Source organism: Saimiri boliviensis, chromosome 1, assembly GCF_048565385.1.
Source record: "Saimiri boliviensis isolate mSaiBol1 chromosome 1, mSaiBol1.pri, whole genome shotgun sequence".
Lineage (NCBI taxonomy): Eukaryota > Metazoa > Chordata > Mammalia > Primates > Cebidae > Saimiri > Saimiri boliviensis.
The window spans coordinates 266796738-266820227 of record NC_133449.1 but is presented as its reverse complement, the minus strand read 5'-3'; the positions used below and the strand labels follow the sequence as shown (position 1 = coordinate 266820227).

The 23490-nt window shown below is 36.9% G+C and overlaps 1 protein-coding gene across 1 annotated transcript in view; it reads left to right on the top strand.

Moving 5' to 3' along the window:
- LOC101044492 (sperm flagellar protein 2) overlaps nucleotides 1-23490 on the top strand; it is a 205616-nt gene that overhangs the window by 64259 nt on the left and 117867 nt on the right. The window contains exons 11-16 of the mRNA XM_003925929.4: nucleotides 11877-12096; nucleotides 13373-13527; nucleotides 14996-15056; nucleotides 16738-16799; nucleotides 18680-18783; nucleotides 22169-22425. Coding sequence (XP_003925978.2) covers nucleotides 11877-12096; nucleotides 13373-13527; nucleotides 14996-15056; nucleotides 16738-16799; nucleotides 18680-18783; nucleotides 22169-22425 — 859 coding nt within the window. The remainder of the gene's footprint in view (nucleotides 1-11876; nucleotides 12097-13372; nucleotides 13528-14995; nucleotides 15057-16737; nucleotides 16800-18679; nucleotides 18784-22168; nucleotides 22426-23490) is intronic.

The window sequence follows — 23490 nt, the reverse complement described above, 5'->3', positions numbered from 1 at the left end:
CTTCAGGGTTTGCGGGTAGTTGGAGGACAGAAAGCCCTGGAAGAAATGACAACAGAGGCTCTAAAAGTTCTTATTTTCCTATGGAGTATGGCTTTATTCTGAGTGCCATATTCCCCAGGCACAGGAACTGGAATACAGCCACTAGACTCTTCATTCTACCATAATAGTGAGTATACTTCTGTAGTATTTTATTCCCTCTGGTAGGAAAGCAGGACAGACCCAGCCAGAAGGTCAGCCAAGAGATACAGTGCCAGAGGTTTAATTCTCAGAACTGGAACCAAGGCAATCAAGATGATTTCCCCGATGTGACCAGAAACAGGAAGAAACAGAGGTGGAATCAAGCCAAGTCCTTGGAGCATGCCAATGATCAAAACTGAGATTGGGTGAGAACCAGACTAGAAAATGAAAACAAAGCTGGCAGGTTGGAAGCTAGGCAGAACTGGAACAGAACGGGACAAACATTAAAGGCTTGGAAGCAAAGTGAGGAGGCTCTAGGCAATTGCCACAGAGTTAGAACATCTGCAGCTTGTTTTTCTCACCTGCCAGTCATGTGGAACACGGTGGCTTTCCAGGGATGGAGAATGGAATAAGGAGTAGGAACCTATCATTTTGGGGTGACTGAACTACTTTCCACTGATCTCCTGAGTGATTCCCTTCCAGTACAGCTGGAAATCAGAGTCTAGGAGGCCCAAGGCAAATACCCAGTTAGGAATATGAAATTAACCAAGTCACAAACAGCTTCTGCCATAGAGCAGATTGTACCTACCCATTGACATAGGCTACTCTTCCTTACTCCAGGACCCTGGACTCAGCCCAGGTGCTTAGATTTTTAGGACCTGCCAGCTCCTGACTGCTTTAAACTTGACTTCTTTCCTGCCTAGTTTTTGGCATCTTTCAGGTTACTTATTTGAATTTCTTACCAGCTCTAATCCATTGCTACCCATGTTTAAGTGTGACAGATCTCTCCCCAAACATGGATTCACTTGGAAAAAATATTTACAACCAGAGGGTTTTTGGTATTGTGAATATAGTCAATGTTCTCCAGGGATTTATTTTTCCCTAAGTGATGTTACCCATTTGTTTTAGGTGATTTGGGGATATATCTATTTTAAAAAATGAAGACTTGTCCTCCATCTTTCCTCTGGGATAAAACACCACAAAACTGAAATACTTCAATTTGTTTTTATACGTAAAAATGGCATTATAACATCTCTCGCCTCCCTGTTAAGTCTCTGGCATAGTTTGTTAGGAAAACCCAAATTAATAAACTCTTTTTCATATATTACATCTTAAATGAAATGCTTTTTTGCTGACATAAAAAGAGATGCCTTAATTTAATGGAGATGCTCACTCAAAATCATACTACAGGTTGTTACTTCAGGAGATGCTTCCTGTATTAGCTAATTTCATCTGTGATGTGGCTAGATTTTCACTAGCTTCTGTCTTTGAGGATTATACTTTCTGATCTTGTCCCTAGTTTTGGGTTATGCTTATCTTATTTGGGGGCTTAAGTCATCTTTGTACCTAGTTAAAATTACTAAAATTTGATTTCTATTTAGTCACTCATTTATTCAGTTCACATATACTGAGTCTATACTATTGGTTGATTCATGTATTCAATAAATAGATACTTATTGAGTGCCCACTTCTACCAGCACTGTTCTAGGTGCTGAAGATACAAAGTTAAATAAGATAGAGATCCTTCCGTCCCAATGTTCACAGTTCAGTGGGGATGAGAGAAAAAACATTCCAGAGAGTGATGCCGTGTGGATAACAATGGGAGGTTATGGGACACATTGGAAGGTATGAAATTCAGTTATTTGTGAAGTATAGGTAGACATCAGTTAATTTAATGGTAATAATGCAAAACGGACCTAACCCTATGAACCATGAGCTTAGGCTCTTCTATCTTTGTATTTTCTTCATGGCTTCATTAAATTTCAAGCCTGTAGATCAAACTAAGCTTAGGACATGTGTTTTGGGTATTCTTACTAAGAGTTACTTCCAGCATCAGGACTTTTCAGTAACCTCTGAAGATATCAATCTTGGATATTTCTAATAATCTTCCAAGAGAACCATGTAGATTGTGCAACAACTTAAAATATTATAAATGGGCAATTGGCTTGTGCCTGGTAAAGACATGATTTTCTGCCCAAGGTGTTTGGGCTTGAGTTAATAAATTACCTAACCTCTTACTCACTAATACTTTTTCTTTGGATGCAATTTAACTATTAATTTGTCTATTTTGCAATAAGCCTAAAGTTTTACTGCATTTTGAATAAGAATAATGCACATGTTGGTAAGAGTTTTTAGAGATTTACATTATAAAAAACATTTAAGAACAGCAGTTGTACAAAATACAGTTTTCCATAGTACTAAAAAATAAGTAACCAATAACAAAAGTCTAATAATAATACAAGTAAGATCTAGGATATGAGTGAGCTGGTCTTTAAATTAATTATAACCAATCATGAGAAATTATACTGAAAACTGTAATGCTTTAAAAATATGCTTTGGTAAATAAATAACTTCACTCTAACTCTCTGGGTTGAGTCACTGTTATTGTAAAATTAAGAATTACTCTCCCCGTTTGAAGATACCTAAAAAACAAGCTTGAGATGGTCATTACAGACATGAAATTAGAACTGAGGGTTCCTGGTATCTTATCCAATGAAATATTCTTTATTATTTGTTGTCCAAAAAGAGGTTAAAACCAGATTGTGAAATTAATTTAGGTCACAACCAGTATTTATAAAAAAATACAATAGGATAAAATACAATGCAGTATAATAGAAAATAAAACATATCACGGCCGGGCGCGGTGGCTCAAGCCTGTAATCCCAGCACTTTGGGAGGCTGAGGCGGGTGGATCACAAGGTCGAGAGATCGAGACCAACCTGGTCAACACGGTGAAACCCCATCTCTACTAAAAATACAAAAAATTAGCTGGGCATGGTGGTGCGTGCCTATAATCCCAGCTACTCAGGAGGCTGAGGCAGGAGAATTGCCTGAACCCAGGAGGCGGAGGTTGCGGTGAGCCGAGATCGTGCCATTGCACTCCAGCCTGGGTAACAAGAGCGAAACTCCGTCTCAAAAAAAAAAAAAAAAAAAAAAAAAACATATCACAAGTAGTAATGATAAGCACTTCATAAATTTTTTTTGTATTTTATATATGCCTGTATAGAAATGTATTTTTTATGTGGGGGGGGTTCTAGTCAAAGATGTTTGAAAGCTACTATCTTAGAAGATGCAGTCCAAGTGGTAACTATGCTACAAAAGAAGCCAGAGAGCTTTAGGAGTGCTTTACAGGGGTTCAGACCAATAAAAATGGACACATCTGATGAAAAAGACTTCCTGGAAGTCTTGAATAGCTAAAGAAGTATCCATCATAATGAACGTAAATTCAAATTTTCCTGAAATTTGAGGATTGGTAATGGCTACAACTACTTGTTAGGTTGCTAGTACACGTCTTAACTATATTTTAAGTATTACAGAGTGCTGGGACCAGGGAAAGTGGAGGCCAACGGAAAAGCCAGCCAAGCACATGTGAGAGTGGTAGGACAAGGGACAGCTAACCATAAATCAAGGCGGATTGAATGTCTTGCCATGGTAGAGTTAGAATGCATTGGCTGTCCTCTAAAAGGGGCATAGCCTCATTTCGTGGGATCACTATCTATGGAATGTCTTGAAGTCAGTTTGTTAGCAGCTTCTGCCTTAAGTCCTTTGGCCACTGCAGCAAGATAATCTGTTGTTGGGTCTTATCAAATATAGGTAAAAACAAGATTGCATTTCAGGAAACTCAAGGAAACTAGCAGGTATCAAAAACAGTGTAAGTGTTATATCACCCTAGAAGATCCTTTCTGTTTCTTAGAGGAAAAGGCACTTACCCTATCTTTCTAAATGTATCAGTAATTTAATTCTGAAGTATTTAGAACTTACCAAATTGGGGACATCTGGGACATGTCAGGCCATGCAGATGTTGGGAAGTTCTAGTGATCCATGCAGACAAACACTGGATTATGTGTACCTTCAGACTAGTACCACTCCTCTACAAAAGCACCTTTGAATGTCTCTACTAAGTATTATTGATGTAACTCTATTATTTGTTGAATGTTGTGCTAGGTGTTCTGAGATTTTATGGACTGATGAATATCTCCAAAGGCCCAGATTCTGTTTATTCAAATTGATCTAAGTAAGCCAGCTCTCCTCACTTTTTGAAAGGGTGAATGAGGAAGCTCCATTCCCAACATGGAGGTTTAAAGGTGGCAAGAATGAGAGTGAGATACATGTGATTTTTACAGGGAAAATCGGCAGCATCACCAGCATTCAATCACTTGGGCAATGTTACAATCAGGAAGGGAATCCAGTGGACACATGGGAGCTTAAGCTTGCCCTTGCAGTGTGCAACTCTGCCCACATTCAAGCATGTTTGTTTCCAACCAGATTCTGTTTGTAAATGCTCATGATTCTATTAGCCATGATTCATAACAAAGCGACCAAGGATACTGACACATTAGGCCATAGGAAACCAACAAGATATGAGAGACTAGAAGTCACCAGAATCAGAAGTCTAGGTCGCCATTGGGCTCCTACAACAGGATAGGGAGGCATGTGAGGGCTTTGGATTTAGGCTAGATAGCAGAGTGGTAGGTCCATGTGATCTGTAAAGACGGGATCTTTAAAAATGGTGGATACTACGACTTCAGAAATTCAGAATTTAGGTTCTGGAAAGGTCAGTATAGGCCAATTAATAAAAACAGTGCCAGTGGGACAGGCATAGTGACTCACACCTGTAATCTCAGCACTTTGGGAGGCCAAGGCAGATGGATCATTTGAGGTCAGGAGTTTGAGACTAGCCTGGCGGACATGGTGAAACCCATCTCTACTAAAAATACAAAAATTAGCCAGGCATGGTGGCGCCTGCCTGTAATCCCTTCTGCTTGGGAGGCTGAGGCAGGATAATTGCTTGAACTAGAGAGATGGAGACTGCAGTGAGCCAAAATCACGCCACTGCACTCCAGCCTGGGCAACAGAGTGAGACTCTATCTCAAAACAAAAAAAAAAAAGAAAAAGAAAAAGAAAAAAAAAGCAGTGCTAGTGAACAGATTGAGGCTTTTGACCACAAGCTAGTCTATTTAGTCTCTGTTGTAATTTTATGATCTCTATGTGTAGGCAGACAAAAATTCACAGGGAGAGTAAGATCTCCTATGTGTTGATGGATCCTGAATCTTAGTCCTTCTCAAAAATGGGTACTGATGGTATTTATGCAGGTTTAATTAAAGTATTATTATTAAAATTAAGACATCTTAATAATTATTTCCTATATGTTCATGACAGTTTACCTAAATCAAGGACTATACATCTACACAGAAAGCGTATCTCATTTAAAGCAATTATTTATACCATGTGATATTTACCTGGTTTTGCCCACTCTGGACATCAGAGTCTGGGCCTATTAGTCAGATGTTGATTTACAACAATACCTGAAAGAGTAAATAATAAATGTTTTATTATATAAATAATTTAATCATATCTACATAGATAACATATATGTAAAGTACAGCTCTGATAAAAGTTTCTGATTCCTGTAATTCTCTTTAGCTCATGCAGTTAAACTAATCATCATCATTCTAGTCTGCATGGTTTTTTTTTTTTCAATTCTTCTGATCTCCCTTTCACTCAGCATGTTCTGATTTCATCCCCTTGGAGATGCTTACCGTGATTCAGCCTTTATTTTTGGTCTTTGCTAGGAACTTCATAGGCTTTGTTTGGCAGTGATTCTACTGAATGTGTTTCACCAAATCCTTTATCTGCTTATCTCCTCAGGTTAGGCTTCAGTTCTTCTAACCTAAGCATTCTGTTCTCTTCACAGTGACATCCTATTCCATTGTGTTTGGCCACATTCCACAGCTAGCTTAGTGATGGAAGAGGGCTATTCGGATTCATTGTGAGGAAGCAGGCCTTTCAGATTGGGGTGCAGCTGGATGTGGTGCTCTTACATGCCTCCAGCAGCTGCCTGAGAACTCCTAAACTGTTTATAGTCAGCAGTCACATAGGCTCCTCACACAAGCATTATTTCATCTAATCTTTACAACAATCTGGTGAGATATTTATTGTTATGCTGCAAAGATGATGGAATTAATGAGACTACAAAGCAAGCAGGTAGCAGAAGCGTTATATAATAGAAACACATCTGATTTCAGCCTAACACTGTTTCCTTTAAAAAGGGTTAAGTGACTGCCTAGCTCAAAATCATTACAATATTGGAAACTTTCCACTTCAACTTGGCCTTGGGATTATCGCCTTTTTAATTGTAAAATTAAATAATTTCTACAGCTTCTGTTTTCTTATTTGGTTAATTTCTAATTGGCCACATTACATAAAATAATTATCATTTGTCTAATTAGAAGTATAAATAATTTCAATGAATGAAAGCAGAAGCAGGTAATTAATTATAGTACAATCAATAATTTTGCAAATCCATTTAGTATTTGGCTAATCTTGAACAATACAGATTATCATTATACACAGAGCTCCTAGAAAAACCAAAGGCAGTAAACTCAAACAAAATAATGTTTACAAATCCAGGATAGTATATATAGAAGTGGCAGTCAAATAAGATTATATTTATATACTAACTATACTAAAATTTGTGTATATAATTACATTACACCAATTTTAAATAAAAAACTTATTACGAGTACTTTGGGGTTTTCGAATTTTGTTTCAAAAAGCATTTTCTTATCTGCAGTGTTCTCATATCAGAAATTCTGGCACCAAACCAGACAAGCCATTCATAGCGCTCACCAAATTTGGCAGCTTATATTCTGAGTAAGTGTGTTTTGTCAGATAATGGGTATGAAAAGAATATTGATGAAAGAAAAGCAAAAACATAGGCATATATTTATTTATATATGACATAATATAATTATAGAAATATTGTCAAAGGTGGCCTAAACAAACTTTTCTTTCTTCATGGTATTTAGAAAAATAGCTTGACTTGTAGACTTCACTAAGGGCCACTTTGTCGTATTAATCAAGAGTTAAGGATTAAAAATATAATATGGACATTCATTTATAAGCCAAAAATGTGACTTGTTCATTACTTAATGATAGTGTAGTAATATTTATAAACGATACATCATCTAATTGACTAAAATGAAAAAAATGTCATTCAAGTTAGTGATCAAATTTGGCCAATAATGTTTAAACTAAACTAGATCTTTTCAGAGAGGTCCCCTCCAGAAAATCATTAGGAAACTTGAGCTAAATCATACTCAAGACAATGATGCATACCTTCTTCAAAAAAAAAAAAAAAAAAAAAATCAAACTGACCCTGTCTTTTGTTTTGGTTCCCTCTTTGGATTTCACAAGCACCTATATTGATGAGGGAGCTTCTTTATCCCACTAAATGAGCATTGCTTATGTTATTCAAATATCAGTTGTAAAATAATCTATTCTTTCTCTGCTAATGTGAAGCATAAACTTTATTACATACTAAATTTTTATATATAATTAGATCTGTTTCTAGAATCTATATTTTTATACACTGAATATTCTGTCCCTGCAACTCATTCTTTTCATTACCATATTTTTAACAAGTGCTTTTATAACTTATAAGGCAACACTCCCATTACTTTCCTTTTTAAGTATTTTTAATGGATTCTTTTTTGCCCATTATATTTATTCTTTCACCTTAACTTTAAAATCATTTGTCATACCAACTTTTGAGCAAGAACTAGGGAGAAATGACACTAGCACTTTCGTTGTCATTAAACATTAAGTTAGATTAATTTGGGGGAGAATTAAATGGTTTATAATTTTGGATCTTTTTATCTCACCCTCTACTCAAGTCATTTTTCTTAATAGTCAAGTTTTGAAACTTTCTATATACAGATTTTGCATTTTTTGTTAATTCTAATGACTTTGTCAGCTTTTGCAAGCAAAACCAAATTTGCAAGCAAAAACATTTTGCAAGCAAAAAAAATTTGGATGCAAAAAAATTGCAAACAAAATATTTGCAAGCAAAAAAAAAATTTGCAAGCAAAATAAATGACTTGTTGAGTAAGCAGAAAAAGATAATACTCAAAATATGGTGGAAGGCTCAAAGAATCAGTGGGTGGGCTCAAGAAGTAGGCTCAAGGTTAAATTTCCAGACCAGAACCATCATAGCAAAGTCTGACAAAAAAAAACTGTCACTGCCACCACCACCCCAGAGCACTAGTAGCAGTTCAGATTGCAGCTGCCACCTTTACACCAGGAACTCTGCTCTTCAGCAGCCACCTTCTAAGGACAGTGCTGTTTCTTTCTTTTTCTTATTTTGTTGCACTGGCTAGAACTTCCAAAACAATGTGACTAATAGTACTCATGATAAGCAACTTTTTCTTGTTCTTGCCTTCAGTGGAAAAATGTATAGTTCATTTTGGTTTGCCATTGGTCCAGAGAGTGTTAGAAAATTTATCTTCAATTCATAACTTACTAAGAGATTGTTTTATTTTGTTGATTTACTTGTACTTTTAAAATCAGAAATGAATTTTGAGTTTTATCAGTTGTTTCTTGGCCAAAATTATCATATGCTTTTTTAATTATTATTTTAACCTATTAATGAATATAGTACATAGGCTTTCTAGTATTTAATCGTCCTTGGATTCATGAAATAATTATTATTCAATCAGAGTATGTGTTCTGCGATCTGACTGCCTGGGTTCCAATCTAGGTTTTGCCATTACTCTTTATTATGACCATGAAAAAATAACTTATTCTTTGCAATAGTCAGATTTTTCTTCTAAAAATCAGAAAGATAATAATAATACTTATGTAAGAGTTGTGTGAGAATCTTTTGAGATAATTCATAAAAACAACAGTATATGCCACATAGTATGCAGTCAATGTCAATTAGTATCTTTATCTTTAATCTTCTATACTCGAGAAGACTTTTAAACATTTAAATTTCTGTTCAGTTAAGGAAAGAAAATTTTTCTGTAAACCATTAGTGTCTTCAAGTTTCATAGGTATAGTTCTCAGACTACTTTTTTGTTTCATTCGTGGCTTTTGTCTTTCCAAATATTTTGTTTTAATCATTTGCACTTTCTCAGAATATCATTTATTGCCATGCACTAATAAATCCAACTTTATTATAGTATGGCTGTACCCAACATCTTTCCCCTCTTCCTACTTTTATTAAAATTATACCATGCAATATACTTCTATCATAATCTGTAACAAATATTACAGAAGTATATTGCATAATGCTAGGTTTGGGGTATGACTGAACCTGTCACCCAGGTAGTGAGTATAGTTCCCAATAGGTAGTTTTTTAGCCCTTGCCACTCTCCCTATCTCCTCCCTCCAGTAGTCTCAAGTGTTCATTGTTCCCATCTTTATGTCAATGTGTATTCAGTATTTGACTCCCACTTATAAGTGAGAACATGCTGTATTTGATTTTCTGCTTCTGCATTAGTTTGCTTAAGGTAATGGCCTCCAGCTGCATCCATATTGCTTCAAAGGACATGATACCATTCTTTTTTATGGCTGTGTACTATTCCATGGTGTATGTATATCACATTTTCTTTATCCAGTCCACTCTTGATGGGCACTTGGGTTGATTCCATGTTTTTTCTATTGTGAATAGTGCTATGATGAACAGAGGGTACATGTGTCTGTTGTTACCTTTTTTCCTATTATGTTACAGCATTGATACTTGCTATTCTTTTTTTTTTTTTAAGATTTTTAGATTCTGGCACACATGAAAAGGAAATATATTGAGTGGTTGTCTTTTGGTGGTAATGTCCTAGAAAATTCTCATTTTCTTTTTTGTATTTTTCTATAATAAATACATATGACTTTTTAAAATTTATTTTTATTTCTATTGCATTTTAGGTTTTGGAGTACATGTGAAGAACATGCAAGATTGTTGCATAGGTACACACATGGCAGCATGATTTGCTGCCTTCTTCCCTTTCACCTATATCTGGCATTTCTCTCCATGCTATCTCTCCCCAACTCCCCACCAACCACTGTCCTTCCCCTATTTCCCCTCAATAGACCCCAGTGTGTGATGCTCCCCTCCCTATGTGTTCTCATTGTTCAACACCCGCCTGTAAGTGAGAACATGCAGTGTTTGATTTTCTGTTCTTGTGTCAGTTTGCTGAGAATGATGGTTTCCAGGTTCATCCATGTCCCTACAAAGGACACGAACTCATCATTTTTGATGGCTGCTTAATATTCCATGGCATATATGTGCCACATTTTCCCTGTCCAGTCTATCATCAATGGGCATTTGGGTTGGTTCCAGGTCTTTGCTATTGTGAACAGTGCTTCAATGAACATTCGTGTGCATGTGTTCTTATAATAGAACGATTTACAATCCTTTGGATATATACCCAGTAATGGGATTGCTGGGTCAAATGGAATTTCTATTTCTAGGTCCTACAATCATGTCATCTGCAAATAGAGACAATTTGACTTCCTCCTTTCCTATTTGAATACCCTTTATTTCTTTTTCTTGCCTGATTGCTCTGGCTAGAACTTCCAGTACTATATTGAATAGGAGTGGTTAGAGAGGGCATCCTTGTCTAGTGCCAAATTTCAAAGGGAATGCTTCCAGTTTTTACCCATTCAGTATGATATTGGCTGTTGGTTTGTTGTAAATTTCTTTTTTATTCTGAGATATGTTCCATCAATACCTAGTTTATTGAGGGTTTTTTAGCATTGAGATGCTTGCTCTTCTTTACCTTTGTGTCAAGTAGTAGCAATTTCATTATCATGATTAATAAGGATAAGTTTTAGAATTTTATCAATAAAGAGTATCTGGATAGTTTTACTCTCTAATATATTAATTACCATTTTTACTTTTACAAGTTTTTTCTTCCTAGTGTGATTATTTTAAAATTACCTTTATTGCCTATTTTAATGTCTACTTTGTTTATTTTCCTATTTTATTTTTTATTGATATGTAATAAAAACATGTATTGATACATTTATAAAATATATAATAATCAAATCAGGGTAATTGGGGTATCTGCCACATTAAACATTGATCTTTTCTTTATGCTAGGAACATTTGATTTGTTGTCTACTAGCTCTTTTGAAATATTCAGTAGATTACTGTTTACTGTAGTCACTCTACTGATTTATTGAACACTGCACCTAGATCAAGGCATTTTAGGCTAAAGGGTATTTTTCTATGTGTACAGTTTGATTCCACCCTATTTTTTTAATAAATCTGTTGTTTTAATGTTCTTTTCAGACTTTATAGTCTCAATTTTCTCTTTCATCAAGAATTATTTTTAAAAAATGCTTTTAATTTTAAAGTACTTATTTTGTTTTCTATCTTCCTAAAATCAACTTCTAATTTTATCACATGGAAGTCAGAGAATGTGATCTGTAGTGTTTTTTCTCTCCATCTAATCATTTGATCATTTCAACAAGAAGCCTGAATAAAATGGGAATTAAACACAGTAGACTTAGAGAATGCTGTATTGAGCATAAAAATCTCTTTTATCTTTATTACTTTAAAATATTGTAAAATAAATTTAATACTTGCATAAGATAGCAGAAGAATGATTACTGTCTTTTATCTACTTACTGGTGGTAACATCAATTTAAATGTCTTAATGTTCAACCTAGATTACAAAATGTCTCAATTTATATGCTCACTTTCATAAGCTAAGATTTTTTTTTCTTTTATGTGGGAAGCATTTTTCTGCCCTCTAGTATGAAACTATTTAATGTTATTATTCATTTTTATAATATAATTAAAGCATTATTGGCTTTTGTTTGCTATAATTTGGATTTACTTTCAACATTTAATTTTTTTGTAGATTTTAATGCCACTTTTCAGAATATTTCTGTTTATTTGATTGTTATTTTTACAGAACATGGTTGGAGAGTGGGCCTTACCAGAAGAAATGATTGACAATGTTCCTCCCTCCAACAATTGCATACTGGGCCATGTTCTTCGCAGACTATTTGAAAAGTCTCTTCCTCCTCAAGCAGTATCGACAACACCTGAATTACCTTCATTTGCTGTTAAAGGATGCTTATTGGGGAAAACATTAAGTGGAAAAACTACCATTTTAAGGTCTCTACAAAAAGGTAGGATTTCTTCTCCCCCTCTCCCTGCCATTAGGTTCTGTTTACATGGACTATAGCTGCAAATGTCTATGTCTATAAAAAGCATACAAGAAGCACTGCTAATATGTGGAGAAATCTCTATCATCAAACATTTTATAATTGTCCAGGCCATGATTATTCAGCCACAAAAATGAGTGAAATATTAATACATGCTACAACATGGATGATCCTTGACAACATTATGCTAAGTGTAAAAAGCCAGACACAAAAGGTCGCATAACGTACAAGTCTATTTGTATGAAATATCCAAAATAGACAAATACATAGAGAAAGAAGTTAAATTATTTGAAGCCAGAGGCAGGGGTAGGGGAATGAGGAGTGACAGCTTAATTGGTTTGGGATTTCCTTTTAGGGTGATTAAAAATTTTGGCAACAGCCGGGCGCGGTGGCTCAAGCCTGTAATCCCAGCACTTTGGGAGGCCGAGGCGGGTGGATCACAAGGTCAAGAGATCGAGACCATCCTGGTCAACATGGTGAAACCCCGTCTCTACTAAAAATACTAAAAATTAGCTGGGCATGGTGGCGTGTGCCTGTAATCCCAGCTACTCAGGAGGCTGAGGCAGGAGAATTGCCTGAGCCCAGGAGGCGGAGGTTGCGGTGAGCCGAGATCGCGCCATTGCACTCCAGCCTGGGTAACAAGAGCGAAACTCCGTCCCAAAAAAAAAAAAAAAAAAAAATGGGGGGAACAATAAAATGGTGATAGTTGCACACATTGTTAAAGTCTTAGTGCTACTGAAATGCAGCCTTGAAAATGGTGGAAATGCTTAACTTTATATGCATTTTATCACAATTTTCATTTATTTATTTTTGAGATGGAGTCTCGCTCTGTCACCCAGGCTGAAGTGCAGTGGCACAATCTCAGCTCACTGCAACTTCTGCCTCCCGAGTTCAAGCGATTCTCCTGCCTCAGCCTCCTCAGTAGCTGGGACTACAGGTGAGCACCACTACACCCAGCTAGTTTTTGTATTTTTAGTAGAGATGGGGTTTCATCATGCTGGCCAGGAGGTCTTGATCTCCTGACCTTGTGATCTACTCACCTCGGCCTCCCAAAGTGCTGGGATTACAGGTATGAGCCACTGCGCCCAGGCTTGTCCCAATTTATAAGAAGAAGCTTGATCCAAAAGACAGTTCTAGTGGGACTAGAAGACAGTCTTATAGGGTAAATCCAGAACATAAAGTCAACAATTTCAACTTCCCAAATGAAAAGCTATTTATAAAATTATCTTTCGAACTTTAGACTTTCCTATGCAGATACTCTCCATTGACACTCTTGTCCAAGAAGCTATCCAAGCATTTCATAACAATGAAAAAGTCACTGAGGCCCTACCAATTCAGAAAAAAGATAAAGAAGATGCTCTACCAGTTCTGCAGGAGGAGATTAAAGAAAGCCAGGCAAGTGTGATTCTACTTCTCTTTTCTGTGCCTAGCACATTCGAGATTTGGAACTGGATGGAATCTAAAAGATCTTCTAGACCAGAGGTTTTTTCTGTACAGACCCAGAGAGTAAGATTTAGGTTCCACAAAAATCTGGAGAATAAACATTTAGGTTAAATATTTAGGACAAATTTTAGGCCAAGAGACAAAATCGAGGATATTATGTGGGTACTTGTACAACAGGAGAGAAAACTCTTGTTTCCCACCAGTTTGGGTGGACCGCCTAATGTGCTGGGCCCACTCTGTGTGTAGTAGCCATCAGCAGGAGCCATTCTCCTGAGGAAACAGCCACTAGCTGGTAAGTGGGGTGGGTGAAGTGAGGAGGTTGCAGAAGGTGGGAGGGTGGCATGTGATTGTTGGGGAACACAAGAAATCACCAATTCCTGGACTGAGATTCTCCCACTCGGCTTCCGGCAGTTACCAACATCAAAGTCCCCAGGGTGTAGTCAGAGACCCAATGTTGGCCCTGGGCAGTGGCTGAGGCAGATTTTGAAGCCCAGAAGGAACCGAGGTAGAGGAGGACTCCTGTCTCTGTCTCTAGTCTCACAGTGGTCAGCTGCTTCAGTGGCATTCAGAAACGAAATAAAAACAGTTGGCAAGCCACATGTGGTCTATGAGCTGTAGTATACTGACACCTGATCTCTAATAGTAGATCCCAACTGGGGGATGGCTCTCTGAAAGGTTTACCTATACCATGTTCCCATAAGTATTGCATATCATTACATTATTGCATGAAGGTTCCTGGGGTGGAGGGGTGAATAGGATGATGTAGCCCCACCTTCAGAATCCTTGATATAGTCCAGCCCAGTCATTCTACAGAGCAGACAGTAAAGACCCTAACCATGAATTAGTTTGCTTGGAGTCAGAAGACTTGTCAGTGGCTTCTCTATGATTGCAATGGCAGATTTTAAGTCCACTACTCTTTCCTCTCTCTACCTGATGCTGCCTCTGCAATGAATAAATTAGCTAAGAATCTAATCCAGGTCATTTGCATACCCTGAAAAAAGTAAATACCATTTAACAATTAATTCTGTAAATAACTGGGAGAAGTTTTATTCATGGTGGCAGATCTCTTCTTCCACGTTGTAGATGGTTTTCCATATACTCTACCCTTTCCTCAGGTTCCACTGTCTTTTCAAAGTAGTGGTTGGCATATTTTACATAGTAATTGAAGACCATTCAAAAGCCAGATTATACCACAGGTTATTGTGTATTTCTGTAAGTGCAGTTATCATCCTATATTGTTTGTTTCTGGAAATAATAATTTAGGACTGAAACTTCAATTCCCTTTAAAATCATTAATGTTATAGATTTAAAAAATATTGTATTTGTTCTCAAACCTTTACTTACTGATATGAAATTAGGAGGATTCTTAAAATATGGCAATATTAAAATCTCTCTCTGTGTATGTGTTTTCTCTCCAAAGGATGCACAGAATGTATTTTCAGCTGGTCCAGTTTCAGATGAAGCATTACCAGAAACAGAAGGTGATACAATCCTTAATAAGATCTCAAAACAAATCATCTACTATTTACATTAGAGAGAGAATGAGAGCGCATGTATGTGAGCACAAACATATTTTCAGGGAAATAAACAGGAACCAAGAGAAGTGTTACATAGTTGTCAACATATAGCCATTTGACAGAGGGAACAAGATCACTCTTGCCTACAGCTGGAGATGAGATGAAAATTACAAGGAAATCTTTTCAGCCTCCTTCAGATAGTTGATCAGTTTTGTTGCTGTTATGAAAGAATCCAGGATAAATCATCCTCCTTCTTCCTGGCTCTGCAGGGAGACAGTCTTTTCTCATTGTCACCTGGGCAAGACTGTGTGCATAAGTACAATTGGGGCTTTCTATGTGCTGCTTTGTTAATTGTATTGCAGGAGCTGGCCTTTTTAACCTATATGCACAGTGGTTCTTGAGTTTATTCTCAACCTTGGGCACTGCCAATACAATTAATTTCCCAAACATAAAACATCATCTCCCTTGGGATCTGGGCTTCAGTCCTTTAGATCCTTTGTAGAACCATTGAAGGAAAACAATTTTAAATATTAAATATTTCTTTTTCCGTATGTACTAGTGAAGGCTTTGCCATATTAAATAGCTTCCTCGTATTCTAGCATGAAGCCAAGCTCCTCCTGTGCTATCATTATTATTGCCATTACCATTGAACAATGTCCAGGTTTACTATGAGCGCAACACTCCAGAGCAGTTGGACTTTCCTTTTTTAAAAGGACACTATCTGTCCCTTACTCCTGTTATCTGTTTCTTAAGGATAATTTTAGTTGATTTTTAAAACTTATTTTATTACATATTTTATTATACATTAGTCTAAGTAATTATAAACACTTTTTTAAATTATTATTTTGGATATGGAGTCTCCCTCTGTTGTCCAGGCTGGAGTGCAATGGCACGATCTTGGCTCACTGCAACCTCTGCCTCCCAGGTTCTAGTGATTCTCATTCCTCAGCCTCCCGAGTAGCTGGGATTACAGGTGCCCACCACCACACCCAGCTATTTTTTGTATTTTTAGTAGAGACAATGTTTCACCATGTTGGTCAGGCTGGTCTTGAACTCCTAACCTCAGGTGATCCACCCACTTGGACCTCTCAAAGTGCTGGGATTACAGACGTGAGCCACCATGCCTGGCCCACTAAACAAACTCAAAACTTTTCTTTTTTTTTTCCACAGAGTTTAATTTAAAACACTTCTGACTTCTAGAGTCATCTGCTTTTAAGATATTTATCTATAACTTGGTAATCCAGGAACATAAAAGTGTAAAAAATTAACATTTTAATTTTTTTTTAAAAAAAAACTTGACTGTCTTCTGAAATCCTTCCCCCGACTGTGTTAAAGTGTTCCTAACAATATTTTTATGAGCTTAGATCATGCAGGAAGGGAGGGAATAAGGGAAGGAGGCAGGGAGAGCATCAGGGAGGGAAGTAAGGAGGAAGCGGAAACACTGAGACACACAGTGGCCGGGATCTTAATGCGGTGACTGAAGGTAAAAGCTATACTGTGGTGATTCTATTACTTCCTTCCCCTGAGTATCTCAGGCATAGCTGGATCATAATCCTTATGTCCAAAACCATAGATGGTCAAATACTGCTGTGGTTGTTAGGTATAAATACCAGAAATTTGTTCTTACCATTTTTCCTATTCCTAGATGCTAATGCTGATAAAACACCAAAAGCTCAAGAAGTCAAATCAAGTGATAGTCTCTTAAAAGTAAGTATTATGATCTAAATATGGCTAGTAACATATTAAAATGTGTCATGATTAATGGCCTTTTGGAGTGTCTTCAAATGCAATTAAATTGCAGTGTGCTCTTTGGTTTTAAAGTAAATTCGATGGTATAATATTAGCTTATCTGACTTTACTTAGCATTCTTTGTATTCTTAATATTTATATCAAAAGCAGCGGAAATTACTCTTTACTTTTGCCAGGGTAATAAACATGTGCTTTTAAAAATTTTAGACTAAGTCTAAGCTCATTTTTGTGTGTTTTTCTTTACCATTTAATTTATGACATTTATTTCCCTTATATCCTCTTTACCTTTAAATATTTTTTCCAGATATTATCCTTACTCTTGTTGGTGACTCTATAGAATTTTCTTATTAATTCCTGAGAAAATGTTTCCTACAATTCACTATTTCTCCTAATGGAAACTAATTGGTCATCAAATAAAATGGCCAGACTAAATCAAGTGAAATTTTATTTTTTTATTACATTTGACTATTTTTATAATGCATCTCATTATGAAAAACAGTTTTATAATATTTTAGATTTCAAAACTGCTTAAAGATAGAAAAGGTTTTGGAAAAATATACACCAAACTGTAAACAAGATGACCAATGGGAATGGAAGTGAGTTCAGAAAAAGCAAGAAAAGGGAACTTACAATTTTTACTCTGTGCAGTTGAAATAAGAATTATAAGAAAGGATAAGTATGTTTTAATATTTACATTTATTGATTTTTACACAAATTCTCTATTCAATTCAATTCAATACAAAGAGCATATGTTGTTTTGTACACTGTTTTAATAACTTGGATGTACCAGTAAATACAAAAGACAGGGGTCCCTGACCTTATGATGTTTACATTCTAATGGAGAGAGACATAATAAACTATGAACATATAGATATACATGGTGTTGAAGATGATGATGAGTGTCAGGAAAAAGGAAACATGGAGTGGAGCAAGTAGAGGGTGCACAGGCAAGGAATAAAAGATGTGCCCAGCAATGAGATGACTTGTGATGGGGATAAAAAATACATAAAAAGTGAAAGAGGCACAGTTGGTCACCTTACGACATTAGGCAGGCCTCCTTGGGAAAGGGAGCCTTAAGCAGATTGAAAGAGGTAAGAGAACCAGTGCAATGGATTTGGGGAAGTGTTCCAGACTGTGAGGATACTGAGGCAGGAAGGTGCCTGGCCAGAGGGGCCAGAGAGTATTATCAAGACATTTGGAGTCAAAGGGAGAGTTTTAATAGTATTTGGAATAGAGCTACACCATTTGACATAAAATTCTCACTCTGGCGGCCAAGTTAATAGACTCTAGGGAAGTTCCTGTTTCAGTGATATTGAATAGCTTGTATTGGACTAACCTACAAATACAATTATAAACACCAGGCGAAATATAAAAGCTAATTATTTGAGGGTTGAAAGAAGACAGCAAATAAGCAAGCAGCCAACAGCAAACAGAAAATCTGTGGAATTTGACCATGGAAAGATGAGAACTTCACTGGGCAAGGACCATGTTTATATGAGTTTTCCCCAGAGGGCATGCCCCAGTCTGCATGGCATGAGTGGCTAGAACCCAAGCAGAGAGCGCAATCTGTCTCATTTCAGGTATTAGAGAATTAAGTTTGGGGATGCAAAAGCAGCTGAAATTTGAAAAATATGAGCTTGGAAGAGAAGGAGGCTCAAAGGAAGAACCTCAAGTTCTGCGCACAAATTTTCCTGAAGTGTTTTCCTGACTCCAGAATTGTGTCACATGATCAGTGTCATCATCAGAGAGCACAGTCATTTGATTGATTTTTCCTCCAGATGTTTGGAATTTGAGTTTTGAATTAGCCATCTTCTGTCATTTCTTGTTTATTTTCCCAGCTCACTACACGTGCTCAGCTTGGTGCAAAATCAGAACAGTTACTGAAGAAAGGAAAAAGCATTCCTGACGTGCTGCTTGTTGACATCATGGTAAATGCTATTAAGTATGTATTGCATTTTTCTTCTTCCTATCTATTTAATATATTCTTTATCACACAAAGATGTATAAAGAATAATATGGGAATTTTTTTTAGTATCTTATAAATTTCACTCATCCGTATAAGAAAATATACAGCAATGAAAAGATAGACATATTTTGTGATTTAAATCCCTATATTCCACTTCTACTCCTGTACCAATCTTGACTTCTTATACCCAGACATGAATAAAGTCAGGTTCTATTACCTGTGGGGAATTTAAGGAGAAATTGAATAACTGGAAAAGCCAAGGGAAAGACTCAACTCTGTGGTCACAGACCATGGTGCTTCCTCATTTTATGTTTCAGGAAGAGGAGTCAGAAAGCTGAACCCGGGGATCCAAAGGCTGGGCAAAGGCTGGGCAGTGCTGGGGCAGGAAGCCAAGAACAGAGTAGAGGGTGCACAGGCAAAGAATAAAAGCAGTGCACAGCACTGACATGACACGTAATAGGGGATTTAAAAAATAAAAATAGGCTATAATTTTGTCATTTCTCCCATTCTTTGCAAGAATCACCCCTCAGCCCTCCTTTGTAATGCAGAAAAAGGAAAAACTAAAAGAAGTCACAGAGAGTGGCTTTTATCTTCAAGGAACACATTTCATACCCCTAGTAGGTTTCTGAATCCTCACGTAGTACCAATCCCTATAAATACTGTTTTTTTCTATACCATACATATATACCTATGTTAATAACTAGTTTATAAATTAGGCACATAAGAAATTAACAACAAAAATAAAACAATATTTTTTCATAACAATACTCCATAATGAAAGTTGTGTAAATGTGGTCTTTCTCAAAATACCCTATTGTACTGTACTCACCTATCTGCAGACCATGGCTGACTGTAGGTAACTGAAACCACCGAAGTGAAACTGCAGCTATGGAGGGGCTACTGTAATCATTTCACATTGCATCCATATATCAAAACGTCATTTGTACACCTTAAATAAAAGATTTTTTTTTTATTTGTCAGTTATACCTCAATAAATCTGAAGGGAAAAAAAAGCCATAGAGACTTGGCTGATAGATGTAATAAAGAGATAAGGCCAAGCGGGATAGAGAAAACTGTCAAAAAGCCACCTGGGAAAGAGCTGCGGACAGCTTAGAGTAGGTGAGGAAGCAGAATTGATAGTGAGATGGGGGATGTGGAACCAGTGAGACCAAGGAGGGCTGAGAGTTCTACTCTGCATCTGGAATGGACTTTTCTTAAAAGATGACATTAAAGATTTAAGTTGCTTCTCAATGATGATGTATCTAGAAATCAGACCTCAGGGCTGCCTAGATCTAGGAGGGGCCTCACTCTAATAGCTGTAACATTTCTCAGAAGTGGCGTAAAGCATGTTTCAGCCATGGGATTCTTTGCTTCTGCTCCAAAGAAAAATGCATATGAAAAGTATCAGATATAAAGCAGCTCTTCACTTTAGTTTCAGTGGAACTGAAATCTCCACACCCCATTGTCAGAACTTTATGACCCTCCTTCCACTGCCACCATCCTCATCGCCCCTGAGGGACCTCCAGATGACAGTCATCGGTGTGAAATCTTTGATCCAGTCTAAATTTCTCCTTTTTCTATAAGGAAAGGGAGGCACATGACAGTTCAGTGAGGTGCTCCAGTTACATGGGGTTAGTGGTATAGCCCCAGCTCCTGACTCCCCGTCATCTCATCCTCACATTACAGCTGAACAAGAGTAGCTCTGACTTCCCCCTTCCTCTAAAGTGCCTCCTGCAATTGTGGGTGGAGGTACTGTACTCAAGGGAATTCTCTTTCCCATCTTAGCCCAGTGAATCAACAAATTTGTTCTATGCAGAATACTTCACCAAGCTCTAGACAAGTTATAAAAGCAAAATGAAACCTTTTCTTGCTCTTAATATCCTAATGAGGAAAATATAGGCATGAACTATATTCAAATGACCTGAAGACAGCTTGATACTGTGGAAAGATCATTGGATTTGGGTGATTTTTAGTTTTGTGACTTTGAACAAGTAATGAAATCTCCCTTAAGTTCTGTTTTCCCCACCCTTCCTTGCTACCCTATCAGAAGAATCACATGCAGTCCCCGAAGCAGACTCAGAAAACTTTGGAAAGGATATTCCATTGTGTAATATGTGTTCCAACAGAAACAAATGAAACTATACCTTTTAATCCAAAGGCCAAAAACTCAATTTTGCATAATTTAAGGGCTTAGAAGAACAAAGTTGAAGTTTATGCCTTTCTCACCTCGTTTTCCAGCTGTAAATTAAAACAATAATTATTGAACAGCCATTCTCTAAAGAGGATATTGTGCTGAGTGCAAAAACCCAGTTGCACTTCAGCATCTTATAATCTAATTGAGATTTTAAAAGATTCACTTGAATTTGTGTTGAGCAGAGAAATTAATCACCACTTTCATGGCGAAGTAAGTGAAAGTCAGAGAAATTCAGATCAGACTACTATGACCCCACACAGGATTGGCTGGGATAGGAAGAGCTCTCCCAGTTGGCAGTACAAGTATCCAGTATGTGCTAAGCTCTGTGCTGAGGTTTTACAATACCTCATTTCAGTTAATACTCACAGCTACCTTATGAGGTATGTTATGTAACCCCATTGTATAAATGAAGAACCTGAGGTCCAAAGGAGGAACAGTCTATGAACACAAGATAGAAAATGCAATTCATACTAACATTAATTGAGGAGATGAGTTTGTTTGAAGTAAATAGTTCAAAATTGTAAGTGATAACAAGTTATAGAGAAATAAGGAGTTGATATGGTTTGGCTGTGGCCCACCCAAATCTCATCTTGAATTGTAGCTCCCATAATTCCCATGTGTTGTGGGAGGGACCTGGTGCAAGATGATTGAATCCTGGGGGCGGGTCTTTCCCATGGTATCCCTTTCTTGTAATAGTGAATGGGTCTCACGAGCTCTGATGGTTTTAAAAACGGGAGTTTCTTTGCACAAGCTCTCTCTTTGCCTGCTGCCATTCATGTGACTTGCTCCTCCTTCCCTCCTGCCATGATTGTGAGGCATCCCCAGCCATGTGGAGCTGTGAGTCCAATTAAACCTCTTTCTTTTGTAACTTGCCCAGTCTCAGATATGTCTTTATCAAGTGTGATAAAGGACTAATACAGGTGTGGCCAGTTAATTTTATGTGGTAAAACCTCTGGAATAGATGTGGAGGGCAGCAGGTATCCACAGAAGTATTTTAAGCACATTAATGTGGCACATTAGAAAACTTAATCTTTTAGCTATGAAGTAATGAAATTCTTGCAGTAGGAAGTTATTGTGGAATTGAAAGAAAAGAGAAAAATTCATCATATTATTTCCAAAGTACCTGTGTCTAACAAAATATTCATGAGTTGTCCTGTTTCAATTTAGCATGATACCTGTGAATCAAGACTGGATCCTAGATGGTTTTCCAATGACTTTAAACCAAGCACAGCTTCTGGAAGAAGCTCTTATGGGCTGCAATAGAAACTTCATAGAAGTGGAGAGAAAAAAAGCACAAAAATCCACTTTGGCTATTGATCCTGTGACTTCCAAAGAAGTACCTCTTCCCTCTTCTGCATTTGATTTTGTCATATTATTGGACATTTCAGATAATTCCTCAATGAGTCGCATGAATGATATAATAGGTAAGCTGGACACCATTTTTGACACCTTTTTTTACAATGAAAACTGTTTGCTCTTTGAATCCACGAATACTCCCATTTACAATTATAAGGGAGTACAAAATAATCCACTTCAGCCTATCAAAGAATTATGTAGCCAAGCATAGTTGCCTCTTGCTTTAACTGTTAGCATTCAGTACTGTGGGCAAAACCTGGAACTAAATTCTAGTCCAACTGCAAGCATCTCACTGAACCTTTTCATCAACTTGGGAGATCCCCTGGCATAGGGTTTTTTTCTTGAGATGTGTACATATAGAAGAGGGCTTTGTGACTTTCTAGCATGTTTTGGTGGGTCACCCTCTTGAGGATCATAAACCATATCTGTGCTGTAAGAAAGAATCTGATAACATTCTCTCCTTCAACTGAGTATTATGAAGAGCAGGTATCAGTTGGCTGAAAATGTCACATGATGGGGTTGAATCTTCTTGCAAAAATTAATAGTTTATTTAACTCTTTTTCAACCTTGAAAAAAAATCCTTTATTCCACAACTTAAATACTTATTGGTAGAAACACTGATTCTTGAACCTTGGCTTTCTATTGCATGAGGAGATATCTGACCTTGGGAAAGTTACTTTATTACTGTAAGCCTCAGTGTCACGGTCTTTATGATAGAATGGCTTCTTGGATTGTTATGGGTATTAAATGACATCAGAGTTACATGCTTAGGATGGAATCTGGCACATGATAATAAACATGTGGTAAATACATCAGGGAAAAATGATAGAAGACTTTGAAATCAACAAATGATTACCAGCACATCATTTTACTAGAAGACTGAGTATTGACTCTTGAACCTTTGGGGGTACCTGATTTCATTGGTTTTGAGTCAACTCTTCTATAACTCTATTAATAGTAGGAAATTGATAGTAATGCAAATGATTCTTGTTCTTAGAAATGAAAATAAATTGTGTTCGGCTGAGACCATTTCCACATTGTAAAAAAAGATGATTTGAAATACTTGAGCCCAGGAGTTTGAGATCAGCCTAGGCAACATGGCAAGACCTTGTCTCTACAAAAAAATTAAAATG